Below are 19,088 nucleotides of genomic sequence, written 5' to 3' on the forward strand. Positions count from 1 at the left end.
GGGATCCTAGTTTTCCCTGACTTAATTCTCTAATAACACCCCCTCCCCCGTGAAAATCTAAGACTTGTATTTTAATTTAAAGGGGTGTCCCTTGCTCCCCCAGCCCTGTGGGGTGGGGCAGCTGCCAGAGTTATGGGGCCAGGGACCTGGGTCTGCAGCCAGCTGCTGCAATGGTGGAGCCTGGCTTCCACCCCCACCTTCCCTGATGCTGCCTGTGGGGGGCAAGGGACCCACACCCCCACATTGTGCATGGGGCAGGTGCAGTTGTGTGCTCAGTCTCCTGCCATGTTCTCTTACCCCAGGGCCTCTGCAGCACAGCATGCATGACCCAGTGCTGCAGGTCACAGCACAGCTGTGCACAGGAATGCTGCAAGCTACATGCTGCCCTGATAATGCAGCCCCTACACGATCAGGGGCTAAGGTGCAGGGGTGTGCATGGGATATGCATCACCAGGGCAGTGCAGAGCTCAGTGGCAAGTAGCTCTTCTGTGAGGCCACACTGTGCCTGCAGCGCTCGGCCACACCCGCTGGGCTGTAGGGGCCCCAGGGGAGGGCAGGAGCCTGAGCCCACATCCAATCCAAGCACAGATTTGGGGAAAACATCTTTTTTTCCTCCTCTGGGAGTGCATGCAACGGTGGGGAACTGGTCCCCACTCCCTGCTGGGGCCCTGCAGCCACACATTGCGGGTCTGGGCCCCAAGCCCCATGCATCACCTGGCTAGGCAGCAGCCCCAGCCCTGCCCAACTCCCTCCCTCCCTCCTTATGGGGGCCTCAATCCCACCCCCAGCTTACCTGCAGGAGCTGCTCTCCAGGCTGCCTGGCAGGCGTCCCCTGCATGACCGCCCTCCTGCTCTCCCCAGCCCCTTACAGGCTGCAACTCTGTCAGCCTGAGAGGACTCATTGCAAAACTGCAAAATCCATGGGCTTCTCTGCTAAAATGAGAAATTTACATTTTATTCAGGTAAGGGGGAGGGGGGAAAATCTGTTTTTTCTGTGGGAAATGGAAAACCCAGATCCCTGATCCCAGAAGAACTGTTCTGGGAGGTGGTCTCCCTGTGAACAGGTGCTACGTCTAAGGAAAGCCAAATCCATACGTTCACAGAATAGATGACTGATACCTCCCCCCAACCCTCACAATGCCACCCTATTATATCCTCATAGTAACCTGAGAAATGGTTGATACAAAAGAGCAATATTAAGGAAGCAGCTTATGTTTTTAAGCTTTTTCAAAGCACTTTTGCAGCTTGGGAATCTGAAGGCGGGATAGCATCAGAAGCAGGGAAGGCAGAGTAGGATACGATCCTTTTGGTTCCAGTACTTAGACTGTCTGAAGGCCACATTCCCTGCACTTGAAACCATGCTAAACCTCTTGAAGGTAAGAGTGTAACATCACAGTGTACAGATGCATACATTTAAAGCCATTTCAAAAAGGGAGGGGAGACTTGCTCAGAACCATGCAGCAGCTGTTGTGGGAGAAGCTTTTTAGATGTATGACCTGTACAATCAATAGAGAATAGTTGAATGCTGGCAGTTTAACTGTCATCTTTAGAGTTCAGAGTTACCCCTGGAGGTGAGAGGTACAGTTTCTTCTGTACGTTGAAATTCTTGGCTCAGACTAGCTGCAGACTGAGATGGGCATTGTCACAGCTACTGACACTTCAGCTGTGATTTCAGGCTTATCTCTATAGTCATTAGGGCTAGAAGTCTTCACCTTCCAGTAATGGAAAAAGAGAGAGAGAAGCACTGCTGTGCAACAGGATGAGGACCTTTGGTCACAAGCACATATGTTGCCTAGAACCCTAATCTGTATTTCTTTTTACAACTACTTGGGATTAAGGCATTTAAGAGGGACATGATAGCACCCTTCAAATATTTGAAGGGCTGTCATAAAGAAGAAGAAAGCACCTTTCTTCTCTTGCTGCAGAAAGTAGGATGCTGAGCAATGGCTTGAAGTTGCAGCAACAAATTCGGATTGGATAGCCAGAAAACTTCTTCACTGTTAAAATAGTGAGGCAGTGGAATAGACTGCTTAGGGAAGTTGTGAACTCTTCATCAATGGAGGTGTTCAAGAAGAGATCAGATAGTCACTGGTCAGGGATGATCTAGCTGTAACTATACCTATGTTCTACTATGGCAGTGGTCACCAACCCAGAGTTCCTGATCTACAGGTGGATCCCGGAGCCTCTTTTGGTAGACCTTGGGCTGGGGGGACAGCTGGATGTATGCACATGCACACTTGCGGCCTCCAGCCCCAGCAGGGCAATCTGTGGGAGAAGGAAGGCATGGGGCCAGATTGAGGCCTCTGTGGTGAGTGGCTGACCGTGGGGCCCCAGCCCGGCGGGGTGCTGGGAGGACTGGAGCCTGAGGGGTTCCTTCAAGGGTGTGGGGGTGGCAGAGGCTGCCACTGCTGCACCTTAAGCCCCACTGCAAGCTGGCTATGTACGGGTGCAGCGAGGCTTGGCTAAGTGGAGACTCATGTGGGAGCAGCCCCGGTCCAGCTACGTATGGGAAGATCTGGTCCTCTGAGGGCACACTGTTGGCGGGGGGGAGGGGGAGAAGGAAGAACATGACTCAGCCTGGCAGAGGTCCCATGAGCCTGTGCCTCCCTGCTGTGCCCGGGGCACAGCAGGAGGCCTGCAGCAGCTGCCTCATCCTGAGCACAGACTGAGGGGGAGCATGGGCCCCCAGGGCTTCTCCCAGCAGTGGGAGCCCACCCCCAATGTACCCTGGACTGTGGAGACTTCCAGAACTGGCTGGGCCAGGCCAGGGCTCTGCACCACATTTCTCTGGCTGCCAGGTGAGCACAGCTCAGTGCAGCTGTGGCACAGAAGTGGGACTGGGCCCAGGCCTGGCCGGGTCTGGGACACTCTGTAGTCCAGGGGCACATGGGGCAGGGAATGGCGTGGGGCAGGCATGTGTTAAATCCTGGGGTGTCCTTTAGTTCCAAAAAGTGATCTTCATTAAAAGGTTGGAGACCACTGTACTATGGGGATTTCCTATGCTTCTGGGCTTTGGTGGTTGCTCCAGCCCCCCCCGCTTTTTATTACATATCAATGAGTTTTTAAGCCTCCCTCAGAGGCACTGGCTGTTTCATAGATTTCATAGACATCAGGGCTGGAAGGGACCTCGGGAGATCAGAGTCCAGCCCCCTGCCCAAAGGGCAGGAAGTCAGCTGGGGTCATAGGATCCCAGCAAGATAAGCATCCAATTTACTCTTGAAGGTGTTCAATGTAGGTGCTTGAACCACCTCCGCTGGCAGACTGTTCCAGACCTTGGGGGCTCAGACAGTAAAGAAATTCTTCCTTAATGTCCAGCCTGAAACGGTCTTGCAGGAGTTTGTGACCATTCGACCTCGTCATCCCTTGGGGCGCTCTGGTGCACAAACGTTCCCCCAGATCCTGGTGGTCACCCCTAATAAACTTATAGGTGGCCATCAGATCACCCCTGAGCCTGCGTTTTTCCAGGCTAAAGAGTCCCATGGCTCTCAGCCTGTCATCATAAGATCTGTTTTCCTGACCTCTGATCATGCGCGTGGCTCTCCTCTGGACTCTCTCAAGCTTCTCCACATCCTTTTTGAATTGTGGAGCCCAAAACTGGACGCAGTACTCCAGCTGCGGCCTCACCAAGGCCGAGTACAAGGGGAGAATGACATCCCAGGATTTGCTCGAGAAGCATCTATGGATGCAAGCCAGTGTTTTGGTCGCTTTATTAGCCGCAGCATCGCATTGGGAGGCTCGTGTTCATCTTGTGGTCAATGATGACCCCCAAGTCTTTCTTCTGTAGTACTATCCAACGTAGCACTGCCGAGCCTATAAGGATGCTACAGGTTTTTCCTCCCAAAGGTGGAGAACCTTGCATTTTTCGGTGTTAAACACCATCGTGTTCTCATCTGCCCATTTGCTGAGCTTCTCCAGGTCAGCCTGGATCACCCGCCTATCTTCTGGCATGGATGCTTTGCCCCAAAGTTTGATGTCATTGGTGAACTTGGCCAGTCCACTCCTGACTCCGATGTCCACATCATTGATGAAGATGTTGAACAGTATGGGTCCCAGGACAGAGCCTTGAGGGACCCCACTGGTCACAGGGCACCACGATGAGCGACTGCCATCAATTACAACCCTCTGGGTCCGACCACAGAGCCAATTTCCCAGCCAGCGGATCATGGTGGAGCCAAGGTCACAACTGGCCAGTTTGGCCAAGAGGTGATCATGGGATACCAGATCAAAAGCTTTTTTGAAGTCAAGATATACGATATCAATCTCTTCTCCCTCGTCCAGGTGATAGGTCACCTGGTCATAGAAGGAAATGAGATTGGTCAAACAAGACCTACCCGCAACAAACCCATGCTGGCTATCCCTTAGGATGTTAGCCTGGGCCAGTCCATCAAGGATGGCCTCCTTAATAAACTTTTCTAAGATCTTCCCCAGGATAGAAGTCAGGCTAATGGGCCTGTAGTTAGCCGGATCCACTCTCCTCCCTTTCTTGAAGATCGGCACCACATTGGCCTCCTTCCAGTCTTTGGGCACCACACCAGAGCACCAGGAGTTTTCAAAAGATCCGTGCCAGTGGCTGGGCTATGATGCTTGCCAGCTCCTTGAGTACCCTAGGGTGCAGATTGTCAGGGCCGGCTGACTTGAAGGTATCCAGCTTCTCAAGACGTTTCTTCATGAGGTCAGTATTTATGGAGGGTAGGGGATCCCCATCACCCGGATCACCCTGTCCCATAGCAGGCATGGGCGTCCTATGGGACTGATGAAAGACTGACACAAAGTACCTATTTAATAGGTTGGCTTTTTCCTGGGCATCAGTTGTCAGTTGCCCCATCTGGTTTAGCAGGGGTCCAACCTTGCCCTTGCTTTTCCTCCGGTTCCCCACATATCTGAAAAAGGACTTTTTGTTGTCCCTGATGCTTGAAGCTAGTTGGAGTTCAGTTGCAGCCTTGGCTTTCCTGGTTTGCTCCCTGCAGGACTGGACCAGTGCAGAATAATACTCCTTGGAGGTGAATCCCGTCCTCCATCCTTTGTAGGCTTTCCTTTTTAGCCGCAGGAGGTCCGCTAGGTCCCTGGAGAGCCAGGAGGGCTGCTGTGCCTTCTTGCTGCCTTTCCTCTGTGTTGGAAGAGATTTAGCTTGTGCATTGAGGATCGCTTCCTTGAGAAGCAACCACTCTTCTTGAACTCCCATCTCCCTGGGGTCACGGTCCTTAAGGGCCTGACCGACAAGCCTCTTGAGCTTGTCAAAGTTGGCTTTTCTGAAGTCAAGGACTTCTGTGTTGCTGACTGACTTGCCAGCTTTACGGTGGATGGTGAAGGTGATCAGCTCGTGGTCGCTGTCACCCAACTTCCCATCGATCACTAGGTCGCCGATTAGGTCGTCCCCTGTAGCCAGTACCAGGTTGAGCAGCGCTTTGCCTCTCGTTGGCCCATACACTTCTTGAGTCAGGTAGAGGTCATCCACGCATGAGAGAAAGCTTTGCAACCGCTCGGATTTTGCTGAGTGATCTTCCCACGAGATGTCTGGGTAATTGAAGTCACCCATGACAACCAAGGTCCTGGAGCAAGCGGCCTCAGTCAGTTCCCGGGCGAACTCCTGGTCAAGCTCAGGACTTTGAGCGGGAGGTCTGTAGTAGACTCCCACCGTTGTGTCCCCTGTGCCATATTCCCCACAAATTTTTACCCAGAGGGTCTCGAGCTGTCCATGCCAGTCGCCAACATCAGCTTGCAGGGACATGTAGCTTTCCTTCACAGAGAGCTACACCCCCGCCCCTTTTGTCAACACGATCCCTCCTGTACAGGGTATAGCCCTCTATACCCGTGGTCCAGTCATGGGTGGAGTCCCACCAGGTCTCTGTTATCCCAATGATGTCATAATTCTTTGCACTGAGCAGGAGGATGAGCTCCTCCTGCTTGTTACCCAGGCTCCTGGCATTAGTGTACAGGCAGGCAAGTGTCTTGCCTTGCCCACAGATTGTGCCAGGGCTGGGGCAGGGGTGGGCTCCCTTAAGTGCCTTGGTCTGCTGGCTTTGCAAGGGTTGCTCAGCGGGCCAGCAGTGGCAGTAGTCCCCCCATCCCCCAGTGGGCTTAGTTTAAAGCCTGGTGGAGCAGGTCAGCCAGCCTGGCTGAGAAGAGCCTCCTCCCTAGGGGAGAGGGGTGGAGGCCATCTCTTCCCAGCAGCTCGCTGCCTCTCTCGTCAAAGAGCGGGCTGTGGTCATGGAAGCCAAAGTCTTCCCAATGACACCAGTGCCGCAGTCTTTGGTTCCCTGCGTGGATCCTCCTCTCCCTCCTCAGCCCATAGCCCGAGACTGGGAGGATCGACGAAAACACCACCTGAGCTCCCAGACCCCTAAGCCCCGCTCCCAAATCCCTGTAGCGCCTCATGACCTGGCTGGGGGTGCCCCGAGCCATGTCATTGGTGCCCACATGAATAAGGAGCATGGGATAGTGGTCTGTGGGCCGGAGGAGCTCTGGGATCCTCTCCGCAATGTCTCAGATGCAGGCCCCCGGGAAGCAGCAGACTTCCTGGGCTAAGGGGTCAGGGCAGCGGATTGCCCCCTCAGTGCCCCACAGGATGGAGTCTCCCACAACAAACACCTTTCATTTCGTCTTGGGGAGAGCGGGGGCAGTAGCTGTGGTTGAGCCTGAGTTGCCTGTGGCAGCCGGCAACTGAGCAGGCTCTGCTGGGGCTGCAAGAGGTGCGAACCTGTTGCTAAGCTCCAGCGAGGGAGGGCCCTTGGTGTGGTGGGCCTTAGGGGTCTTGACCACCTTAGTCCATGCCCCTGACTGGGCAGAGCAGGAGGTCCCAGAGTCCTCCTTAATCCTGGAGGGAGACTGTGCTCTCCCCTGCAGCTCCCGGGGGAGCAGGGCCTGGCAGTAGGAGTCCATCTCCAGCTCGCAGTCCCTGGACTGTGGCCTGGAGCTCCTCCAGCTGGCCCACCAGAGACCCCAGTAGGGAGCAGACCCCGCAAGGGGAGGTGGCTATGCTCCCAGGCCCCAGAGCCTGAAAAAGGGACAGGCAGCCCCTGCAGCCAAGAGCCAGGGGTCCGTCTGCATGGAGCCCGGAACCATGGGCTCTGTCTGGGTGGCCGTCTCTGAGGTGCCCAATGGCGGGGCCGCAGAGCCCTCGGGGACCCTCGGGGTGTGGGACGTGCCCATGTGTGTCATGCCTCTCGTAGGCTGGCTATGGCTGGGACTGACTACTCTGCGGGGGGGTCGCAGGCAGGGTCTTGTGCCCTCCCATGCCCTCTCCTGTGCGAACTCCGCCCTAACTCAAGCGCCTGTTTACAAAGCCTGTTCGCGTGGCTCCCTGGGGGGTGGGCCAAGTAGGGGCCTGGGCAGGGGCTTGACCCAGCCCGGCTCCGCGTAGCTGCCTCCTCCCAGGAAGCGAGGAGTTAACCCCTTCCCACCACGAGCCCACTTAGCTCCGGCTGTGCTGGGGGTCGGCAGGGGGCTCTGTGGCTGCTGAGGGGTGTCTGGGGGGCTTCGGGGGAGCGGGGGCGCAGCAGGCTTCACCCGCGCATCTCTCACCGCTCCAGAGCCTAACTGAGCTTTTTTTTTGGCTACAGGCAAGGCTGGGGATTTTGACTGGAATGTGCCCATGGTCCTGTTAGGACCAAAAGCTGGAGGTCCCTAGCTGGAGGGTCTTGCCCCTCCATTTAGAGTAAGAGCAACTGCTATATTTGGGGTCAGGAATAAATTTTTCATCTCATGGTCAAATTGGTGTGGACTCTGGAGGCGTCTGCCTTCCTCTATGGCATGCCCCTCTCTGAGATCTCTTGAGCATGTATTGACAGCATTTTATAGGAGCAGGACATTAGCTGGGTCCCCTGCTTTACCTATGGCAGGTTAGGGTGTTATGTCTGTGTTGTGTCAGGGGTGATGGTAGTCTTATGCAGAGTTTAAGATGTAGATTTGTGTGGAATGATCTTGCCTCAGGCAGGTGGTTGGACTAAATGACCCATGGAGGTAAAGGAAATACTGGGTGTTCAGAGACATCAAAGAAAAAACAACCCCCCCAACCAAACAGAATCAATGGCTAGAAGTTGAAACCAGGCACATTCAAATCGGAAATAAGACATCACATTTTTACCACTGAAGGTGACTGACCATAGAAACAAAGCACTAAGGAAGGATTCAAATCCAGACTGCATGCCTTTCTGAAAGATCCAGTTTATCTGAAAACAAGGCACTTGGCTTAATCCAGGTGTCACTGGGTACATCTACACAAGACATTTACTGAGGATTAATTAGCTCTGCAGTAAACATTATGCATCTACACATGGTAGAGTAAACTAACTCCACAGCAGGGGAGTATTTGTATTTATCAGTACTATCCTGCTACAGAGATCTTAACTCCACAGCAGTGCATGTGTAGATGCTGCCACTGGGGCACAAGGGCTAGCCCCATACTGGAGCACCTTTGTGCCCTAGCCAGCTCCAATGCAGTACACTGAGTGGGGGAATGGGACAGCCCCAGGGTCCCCTGCCTGCTGGGGCTGCTCAGACCCAGCTCAAAGTGCTGTAGTCCCAGGCATATGTTCAAATGGTGTGCCCAGAAGCAATAAACTCATGAATTACATGTGTAGATATACAGAAGTCTGTTTTGGGCCTGCTGCAGTTAAATATGGTGCTCGGTTACATGTTCATGCAGTCCAAATTTTAGGTGCTGATGTGGTCCCCAAGCAAGTCAGAAAAGCCTCAAGGCTGTTATAAACTTGTATCTAGCTATATTAGTTCAAATATCCTAATGTGCAGCAGGAGAACAAAGACATGGCAGCTGTACTCCCTCTTTCTAGTAGCCATTCTTATTCCAAAGTTGGTTGTATGCGGTTGCCTAGAGTAGAGGTTCTCTCATACCAGTGGACCTGAACAATGCTTAAGATGATTTTGCAATTCCTTTGCACCAATAGATTAGCATAAAATGGCCACCCTGGGGTCCCAGTATGAAGCAGCACCTGCACATATACTGACATGCAAATCATGGAAGTTTCTCTAGCACACTTCCAACTGCTAAAAGGTGCTGCATGTATTATTTGGAACAGGATGAGAGTGTCTATGAATGGGGAAGGGCTACAAAAGCTCAAAGGCTTGTCTCAGGAGGGACAGTTCTCTTGGGGAAACTATGCCATTAAAGCTGGCAACATGCAGCTTTTGATTTAGTATTTTTTTTTTTTGACGAGAGCACTATATTCTGCAGCCCTGCTCCGCCCATGGCAAGGGCAAGCACATGGTGGAGTGGCAGATCGGGGGTGGGGTGAGAAGAAGCAAGTGCCAAGGGGTCCAGGCACAAGAAAGCAGGGCCAAAAGAACAAGTAGTGGGGGAGCACAAGCAACAGGAGGTGAAGTATGGGGCAGAGGGCATGCAGAAGTCAGGTCTCTTGCCCCCTGACACCTGCTCCCCTGACAGTGCTTGTTCTTCTCCCTACTGCAGTGGTGGTGGTGCTGGGGTTGGGGGAGCAGGGATGGGGACATTGAAAATTTTAAGCAAATTTATAAAATTTTCCTTGTACAAAATCCAAATTATTCACTAGAGGAGAGGGGTCACTTTTTAAATCCAAAGTGATCTTGGATTTGGGTAAACACACTACTTTGATGTGACCTGAGCAGAACAGCAAGACTGTCCAGTCTGAGTACTTGTACCAGTGGGAGAATCAGTACACTTGGTAACACTAAGGCTCACCAGTGCATGTGAAGATACAAGTAGCTACATTTCTGTAGTCAACAACATCAAAGTATGGCCTCTTGTAGGCCAGTCCCAGCCCAGCATGCAGTGAGTTACCTTTCCCAGGGCAGTCTTTGTGCCTTTGCCATACTCGTAACACAGACCTACGTTGAACTGGGCTTTGTTGTAGCCCTGATCCGCTGCTAGCTTGAAGCAGATATAGGCTGCTCTGTAGTGTCCAGCCTTTATGCTTTTGATCCCTGGTAAGAAAGCAATGCACATTCAGCAAAAAAGCCAAGAAAACGTACAAGGTGTTACTTTTGTTTCACAGCAGCTGTTTGTCAGCCTCTGCTCAACTTTTCTCCACCAAGCTCACTGACCTCCATCCCACAGTGAGCCCCATCAGTGCTCTGAACACCCTAACATTTCTTTTTTCCAAAGCTCAATGCCACATGCTATTAATGCTATAAAGGTTTACTGTGCAATAAATACTGCACAGTAAGCCTTCCCTGGGAGCATGTCTACACATGCTCATCGTTGGTAGCTAATCTGCTCTCAATGGGAGCAGCCTGGTAGAGAGCTGCTCCTACTCTGCTCTGGTCCTCTGCAGCAGCCAGAGAAAGCTCTAGGCTCCCCTGGGGTGCTAGCCCAGGGGCTGGCAGGCATCATGGAGCTGGCTCCCCATGCACATGGGGCCAGGAGAGCTCTGTTGGCTACAGCAGGGCTTCTCTGTGCAGCTGGGATCTGTTCTACTTCTGGGGCAGTTCCCAGCCAGCACCAGGCTGGGCAGGGATTTCCCTGAACAGCCGGGCTGTGGTGGAAACAAAGGGCTCCCCTGTCCTGGTGCTACTCGGCTCCTGTGGGAGCTGGGAGCTGAGCAGTGCTGGGACAGGATGCAGGCAGAGAGCTACCCTGTCCTGGTGCTGCTTGGCTCCTGGGGGGGAGCTGGGAGCTGAGCAACACCAGGACCGAGGGAGTTCGCCCATCTCCTGTGGCCCCCTCATGTTGGGGCTGATTAGGAGTAAATTTTCTCCTGGTCAGTGTCTACACATGCACTACCATGCAGTATTTACTGCACAGGTAGCTACTACCTGTAAATACAGGTAGTAAACTACCGCACAGACTAATTTACTGCACAGTAAGCAGTGCACACATGTAGATGTTGACACTTTACTGTGCAATAGATTACTGCACAGTAAATAATCTCATGTAAAACAGACCCAGAAAGAATTATCCCAGAAAAGGGGCATGTCTGGTGGTTGAGAATATCATAGACCCCCATCCTTCTCTCATTTACCTTTCAAGAGTGCAGGGGAGGAGTTTCTTACAGTTAATGTCCAGCTCAGCTCCCTACACATTCCCTGGCCCTGCAGCTACCAGAGACCAGCTGCTTTTTCTTGAGCTACTGCCACAACCTTAACTTCTCCTTAGTGGTGCAAATCTGCATTTCTCCATCAACTGGTCCCAAAGTTTAGCATGTTGGACGACAGCAGAAGAGCTACAAAAGGTGGGACGGGTCGTTTCAGAGGAAACAAAATGGAGATGGCCATTGCTGGTACCAAAGAGTGCTAAAGAGCAAGGCTTGCTACAAGGATGCCTAAATAGAAATATGATATTACAATAAAAAAAAAATCAGATTATAGGAGCCCTATGGCAGTAGATCTTTTAAGATGCCTGACATTTGCTCTTGTACAGGGATTGCAGTTCTCTGGAGTTTACACCTTCTGTCTTTACAAAAGCCTTGCAAGATGTCTGAAGCTTTCCAAAAAAGGGAGAGAGCTGGACAGTTAGTTTTTACCAGGAAAAGAAAAATCTGCTGTGTAAGAACATAATGGATGCAATCTACATTACCTAGGATATTGAGTGCAGTAGAAGTACTGGCCTGGAAAACTTGCTGCAACTGGGAAACAGCTCCTTTCAGGCACTCCTGCTGAGTCTTAACCTACAGAATGAGGAAAGAGGCACCAAAAGGCAGTTTAACTTCACTCATACCAGCAATAATCCCCTGTACCATAAAATTAGGTGCTTTCAGGGCAACACAAAATCCTCCTATTACAGGCCCCCTCTGGCCAGGGGGTAGGGTGCAGGAGGATATGGGTGTGTGTGCATAATGGTGGGGTACAGGAGGGTATGGTGGTAGGGGTGTGTATGGTGGGAGGATCTGTGTGCATGTATTGTGTGGGGGTGTGGGGGGGGAGGGGGGCATAGGAAAGTGGTTCCAAAACTGACAGACTGAGTACCACCAATTTGAAATGATACACCCTTAAGTACCACTAGTATTTTTTTTTCCATACACATAGGTAAATAGGCTTTGTATTAAAACAAAACATCTTGTAATCATAAAATATTGGTTTTGTCAGTTACAGTAGCCAGATAAAACAATTGTAAAATCAGAAAAATAATCAGTGTAAACTAGGGGAAGGCAACATTTTTGGCTGGAGTACAAAAATCTCATAATGTGTACCCTGTAAGGTGCCAGAGTAGGGGCACTCAAGAAAAACAAAAACTTGGGTGGAAGGCGAGTGTATTTGGAGTAATAGGTCTACTAGAATCAAATAAAAGCTGTCCCCGTAGGTCAAAAATGTCTGCTGCCAGTTCTAGCCAAGGTAGGTCTGGTATTTCATGTGAGATCATGGGTTCTTTCCAATTACTGGGTTGGAGCTCTTGACAAGGTACACAATTTGCAATCCATTACTCGATGTGGGCATTCATTTTAAGCCAATACATGATTTGTCAAGTTTGATGGGGCATGTGAAGCAATGTCAACATGTTGGCTCTCATACCACCTGGAATGATTATTTTCTGCCCAATCATAAGCAAGTCATCCTGAAGCTGGATTTGGTCTTTGAGAGGCCAGTAGGGCTTTAGTTCAAGTTTGACTTGTTTTTGCCTGCTTGGCCATCCATTAAGATGCTGCACTCAAAGTCTGACAAGGACTTACAAGCCCTTAATGTGCTCCCGTAACTATTGGAGTAAATGGCCACTGAGTAGCTCGGTTTCTGTCAGACTGTGAATTACCTTTTCTGAGTAGAAAAGATCAGGTTCAGGAGGAGGAATAAGTGTTGTGACTCTAGAAAGCGTGTCAGCCACTAACATGTCTTTGCCTTTGGTATAGTGAATCTGGATGTCATATTTTTGGAGCTGAAACAGCATCCTCTGTAGCCATGCTGGAGCCTTTCCTATGGGCTTTGCAAAAATTGCTTCCAGGGGTTTGTGGTCTGACTGGACTCATACCTGGGTGCCATATACATATTGGTGGAACTTTGGCAATTGTCTTCACCATGACAGAAGTTCTTTCAATCTGTGCATAATTTCTCTCCGTTTGTGTTACAGCTCTCAAAGCACATGCAGTTGGTTGATTCTGCTGAAATAGACATGCTCCTAAGCGATCTTTGGACACGTCTGCTTGGATTTCCAGCTGCTCTGCTGGGTTGAAGTACCTGAGCACAGGTGCCATTGTGATGGTTTGATTGAGCTTATCCAGGGCTGCTTGATACTTGGGTTTCCATTGCCAGATAAAGTCATTCCTGAGAAGTGCTCTCAGCGGGGCCGTCAGGCTCGACACATGGAATGTATGGTGCCGAGTACTGAAGGATTCCACGGAGTCTCTGAAGGCCTTTGTCTGTTCTGTTGATGGCTTCCACTTTGTCATCTGGTTTGACGCAATCTTGTGAGAAGATATGGCCCATATACCCAACACTGTCTACTAAAAACTGTATTTTGTCCTTATTAAAACTTTACTCCTTTCAGATGTGCTCTCTCCAGGACTCGTTTCAGGATAGTGTGCTGTTCCTCTTTGGTAGCTGCTGCAATATGCATGTCATCCACGATTACGTGGATTCCTGGAATGTCACCAAAGCACTCATAATTCTTGTGCTGGAATACTTTCTTTTAATGTTAAGTCAGCTAGCAAAGGCAATTGAAGTGGTATCACCCCCATGGGGTGTTTAAAGATGCACAACTCTGCTGATTCCTTGTCTAAATTTGACTTGCCAGTAGCAGTCTTTCATCAAGAATGGTGAACAGCTTCTTACCTGACAAGCTCTTCTGCACATCTTCTACAGTGGGAATCTTCAAAAAGTGCTGCCTCGGCACTGCTTTGTTGAGGTCTTGTGGGTCTAAACAAAGTTGTACTGAACAGTCCTTCTGTGTGACCACAAGGCTATTGAGCCAGGGTGTGGGTTTACTCACCTTTGTAATGACTCCCACAGCTTTCAGCTTTTTGACAGCAGGCTTCAACTTGCTTAGGGTTGCATAGGGAATTTTTCTACACCCATGTACAACTGGTGGTACCACTGGGTTGACATAGATATGATGGGTACCAGGAAATTGGCCCAAACCTTCAAAACGTCTGGGTATCATTTGAGAAGATTGCAGGTGCTGTCAGGGCACTAAGATATAGTCTCCCGTGTGGATCTGTGCTCCTCATTCATCTGTGACACCATTTCTGTAGTTGTCATCTCCATTATGATAGTGCCCTTTGCTTGTGTATACTGTCTGCTGTTGGCAAGTACCAAAATTGTCTTGTAACACTAGTAGAAATGGGTTTGGGGGTTAGTACAGTCAAGGTCTTGGAATGTATCCCTGTCTGTTGCTTTGTAAAGTGGGTTCCCTTTATGCGAATTTAAGTTATATGCGGTTTTTCAGGAACGCATGTACAGCATAAAGCAAGGAAAACCTGTATTCTGAAAACACAGGTGCTGGCTAAGTTACATTTTTACGTTAATCTCTACTGTCAGACAATAAAAACAATATATTATAAACAGACACAGGATGGAGGAAAAGGTAAGAACATACCAGCAATGACCAACAAGATGAAACAAATAGGGTGTTAACACCCCCTCACTTTTTTGAGTGGATAATAAATGGAAAGAGAAGTAAAACAGAAGGGGCCAGGGGACTGAGCAGAGGAGAAAAGGGGTATCCATGAAGTCAAAGCATATTTTTGAGAGAAGGGTTACAGATTTTCAGAACAGCATAAGCAAGATCCAATCAGAGCTGCAGAAAGTTTTCCACATAGCCAGAAGTCTCTGCTGTTGCTAGCTGGGGTATCTGGCTGGCCCTTCTTTGCAGTTTTCTCCAAAGCCACCATGCAGCATGTGTATTATATACTAACTCCTGGGAGAAGGGTGGAGAATGTACCCTGCAGAATGTACATAGATCCTGCAGTCTGTCTTTAAGTAAAGGGGCACAAGTACCATACCTGTGACTCTCCTGTTCCCTGGCTAAGGGGGGGGAGGAGAATGCTTCCATTAGGACACAGCCATATTGCTAATACTGTACTAGGGACAGTACTTAGTGCTTTGTGACCATACCCTTTCTAAAACCAAAGAGCTGCAAAAGGAGTAGAAGATGAAAGAGTAATATACCTGTTTGCTGGAGTGGGCTGGCCTTAAGCTGGAGCAATCTGGAAATGAGAGGTCCCCTGTAAAGAAAAATTAGTTTGTAATGGGCCTGATGGACCAGCAATGCTGCTTTTCCATATTACCTTGCTCTTCCCTCCCATTCCCATTTGCTCTAGCCTTGTCCGACCATTCTACATCCCCTTCTCCAGAGATGAACATGCAACTTGTTTTATTATAAAACTTGTTAGACTGATCCGTTATAGAATTTTAAGGTCAGAAGGTACATGAGATCATCTAGTTTGACCTCCTGTATATATCACAGACCATTACATGTCAACTTGTGACTTCTGCACTGATTCAATTACTCGTTTGTCTAAAGGTGATCTTCCAGGAAGATATGTAATCTTGATTTAGAAGATACAGAGAAATGAGAAGTCTACCAAAACCTACCATTTCCCTGGGTAGTTTGTTCCAATGGTTACTCATCCATTGTGTCAAAAATATGTGCCCATCTCCAATTTTAATATGCCTGGCTTCAACTTCCAGTCCTTGGTTTTTGTGACATCTTTCTGTTAGATTAGAGCAGCGGTTCCCATCTGGTACTTGTACCACCAATGGTACACAAACAACTGTCAGTGGTACACGTTAACAGATTTATTATAATTAATGTACTTTATATGACAAAAATTTGCTGGTGGTACTTAAGGCTGTATCATTTTAAATTGGTGGTGCGCAATCTATCAGAGTTTAGGAACCACTGAATTACAATACTTCTGTACATGGCTTTGTCTCCCTTTTTTAAAAGAACCAAAACTCTACAATCAAATCCTCTTTATCATCATCTTTTTGAGATGCTAAGGAGGTTAAGAGCCTTAAATGTCTCACTAAAGAATTTTCTCCAGCTCTCTTAAATTTGGAAGCTTTTTTTTTCCCCCCCCACTACCCCCAATTTTTCTACGTTGGTATCCATTTTCTAATAACAGAATTATACACAGTGGGTATGTCTACACATGTATTAGCATGCGGCAATAAAATCTGGCGCATATTGCACTGGAGTTTATTGCTCCTGGGTGCCGCATTTACAGGCTGAGCTGGGTCAGAGCAGCCCCAGCTGACAGGGAGCCTGGGGGTGTCGGTCTTTCAGCCTGGTTTTCTAAGTCCCAGAAAGTTTTCTAAGGGGCTGCTCCAACCTGGCTCAATGTGCTGTGGAGGGGCTGGGTAGGGCACAAGGGTGCTCCAGTGCACGGCTAGCTGGCAGACAGCACTGAGGCACTCGTGCTCTAGTCAGCCACACCAGCATCTATACATGCGGGTGCTGCGAAGTAAAAAACAAAACAAACCTCCACAGGAGGATAGTACTTGTAAATATAAGTACTATCCTGATGCAGAGTTAATTAGTTTTCTGTGGCCTAATAGAATTGCACATATAGACACAAGATGTATACTGTGGAACTAATTAGTCTACTCCGCAGCAAACATCTAGTGTAGACATGCCCCATGTTCTCATATTGGTCCTCCAGTGCTGCACAGAGAGGTAAAAATCACCTCCCTACCCCTATTTGCTACCATCTCATTTTATACATGCAAGGCTTAGCTCTTTTGCTACATCATGACTATTTGCTATTTTACTATGCCCTAGGGCAATTGCTCTCAATCTCTTTAGACTTGAGGGTCCCCTCAGAAAAATGCTAGCTTTTAATTCTTTTTTTTTTTCCTAACTACAGAAAGATAATGGAACAGTTCTTCTGGTACAAAGAACCCTGAAAGAGCACAAAAGATTAGAATGTTTTTAATCTTAAGGATTCCTGTTTGAAATCTGTGCGTTTACCTTATAAATTATGTTTATACACATAACAGCACCCCACAGTACCCTTGAAAGGATTAAGGCATCCAGTGTCACCCTGGTTAACGATCACTGTCCTAAGGTATGGAGAGATGTCCATGAAGTACTTTAAATGCAACATTTATTAGAAGGGCCTCTAATTTGGAGCACACTAGTACTTTACAAATGTACTGGCCTCTTCCAGCTGAAGCACCTCAAGATGCACCAGATCCAAAACTGCTGTGCTGATTCATAACTAGGGAGCAGGTGATCAGTTATCCCAAGATTTCTTCCACAATTCCCTGGAGGCTTCAGAGAACAGCTGAATGGATGTGCCAGATCCCAGAGGTATCAGATCCTACCATACTTTCTGCAACTGCAGGGAGGTCAGTTTCAGGTGCATTGCATTCCTAGTGGGAGCAGACAATAGATGTCTGTCTCCCCAGCCTCCAGCCGCTCTCAGAGTAGCACAATGATGTACTAGCTCTTCGCTCCAGCTTATGTGCATACCTGGCATAGTTTCCACCATTTTTTGAGAATGTTTGCCTCTCCAATCCATACCAAACTGGCCCTGTTGCTCTAGTGGCAAGCTACCAACATCAATTACACATTTGAGAGAGGGCAATGGAAGGGCAGCAAAGCACTGATTTTCTCTTTTTGGGTCCTCCCATCTCCATCCAGACTTTACGGATTTAAAAAAAGGCTAGGATTTGGGATTTTGCTCTGCTCAGCATCAAAGTTTTCCCCAGCACTGGGCTGCAGCAGGGTGGGGGAGATACCCACTCCTCACAGTGGGGGAAGGGAGCGAGGGAGTTGTGTAACCAGGCTGCGCCAGTGCCTGTGCTCACAGCCAGGAGATCCTTGCACTGTATTTGTATCCCGATTAGCTCATCAGCAAGACAAAGACAGAAATGCTAAGAAAGTAACTGACAGCCATAATAAGTTGTCATCCTCTGTGGACTGGCACTAATGGAAGATTAAGAACCAGGGAGACTGGGTTAAAAAAAAAAAAAAAAATAGAAGGGACAAGCTGTCAAAGGTCACATACTTGCTGGCAGCAGAAGACTGGAGAGATGCCAGGATTTCAGGTTTCATTTTATGCTCTGGAGAACACCATGCTCTTGGGGGCATAGAATCTTTTACCAGTTTCACCAATGACTGATTTCTGCTGTCCTGTCCACGTCCTGTCTATTCTCCACCTCCAGGTGCTTAACCCAGCACCGTTCTTCTCTTGCAGTTGGTCTTTGCCCAGCTAGAATCAGTTTTGTCCCTACTTTTTGTCTTTTTCAGATCCATCTCCCCTTGATTTACCCCAGCTCAGTGATTTCTAGTCTTTGACCCAACTCTTTTCCTATTCACTTCCTCAACTGATGTCAAAATCCCACTCCACACTAACTCTCATCTTAGCTTCACTGTCCAGTCTCTTTATCCAGATGTTCCCAGTATCTACCTTTTCCAGTCTCCATTTCTGCCTCCTACCCAGGCCCTTAGGAGTAATCTATTTTTTCACCATTTCTCTAGAAATTTCTCTACATTAGCCTTTTTTTTTTTTCTAATTTATACTTGGGTCACAGAACTACCTAGTCTGCAATGACTAGGTACCAGGAAGGGGAGTTTTGAGGACAAGTGGCAAGCTCCTGCTCTCTGTTCCAGTGACCAATGCAGATAACTTATGAGCAAATATTCTAGGAAAATTCTTGTTTGTTTTCCTGTTTCCCCCCCGCCCCAAGTTGAAACTTCCACTGTCACATAAGATTGTAGGGCTAGAAGGGACTGCAAGGATATCTAGTCCAACCCCAGGAATGCACTCGCGTTGTAGGGATGGTGACACAACATGCAGGGGTGTGGTACAGCTTAATTGGGGGGTGCTTGTCACATGGCAGGGGGAGCAATTCTCACATGGTGCAGTGTGGAACAGTATACAGACCTGAAGACCATGCCACCTGTGCAGTAACTGGCCAGGGAGCCTATGACCCCTTGCCACTCAAATGATGAACAGCCCTGGTCCAAAGTAACCCCCAGACCCTTCTCTACAGTATATAGTTTAGTCATTCATTCCCCAATTTGTATCTGTCTTGCACTTGGGATAGTATACTTGCATGCATTTATACTTGTCCTTATTGAATTTCATCTGGTTAATTTTGATCACTTCTCCAGTTAGCAGTCCTAACCCTACCCTCCAGAGTGTCTGCTACTCCAATCAACTTGGTATTATCTGCAAATTCACAGAAACCTGGCATGAATAATTCTGAATGGCAAAAGTTTC

General features: G+C 48.9%; 1 protein-coding gene across 12 annotated transcripts in view; it reads right to left on the bottom strand.

Moving 5' to 3' along the window:
• DELE1 (DAP3 binding cell death enhancer 1) overlaps positions 1 to 19,088 on the bottom strand; it is a 40,575-nt gene that overhangs the window by 12,160 nt on the left and 9,327 nt on the right. For 8 of the 12 annotated variants that reach the window (XM_090064186.1, XM_090064195.1, XM_090064194.1 and 5 more), the window contains 3 exons: positions 15,025 to 15,080; positions 11,507 to 11,597; positions 9,773 to 9,915 (listed from right to left, as the gene is read on the bottom strand). In XM_090064186.1, coding sequence (XP_089920312.1) covers positions 9,773 to 9,915; positions 11,507 to 11,597; positions 15,025 to 15,080 — 290 coding nt within the window. Of the gene's footprint in view, positions 1 to 793; positions 934 to 9,772; positions 9,916 to 11,506; positions 11,598 to 15,024; positions 15,081 to 19,088 lie in introns of all 12 variants that reach the window. The other 4 variants (XR_016444381.1, XM_090064193.1, XM_090064189.1 and 1 more) reach the window with 2 other exon arrangements.

The sequence above is a fragment of the Crocodylus siamensis genome, chromosome 10, assembly GCF_052110815.1.
Source record: "Crocodylus siamensis isolate JL-2025a chromosome 10, ASM5211081v1, whole genome shotgun sequence".
Taxonomy (NCBI): domain Eukaryota; kingdom Metazoa; phylum Chordata; order Crocodylia; family Crocodylidae; genus Crocodylus; species Crocodylus siamensis.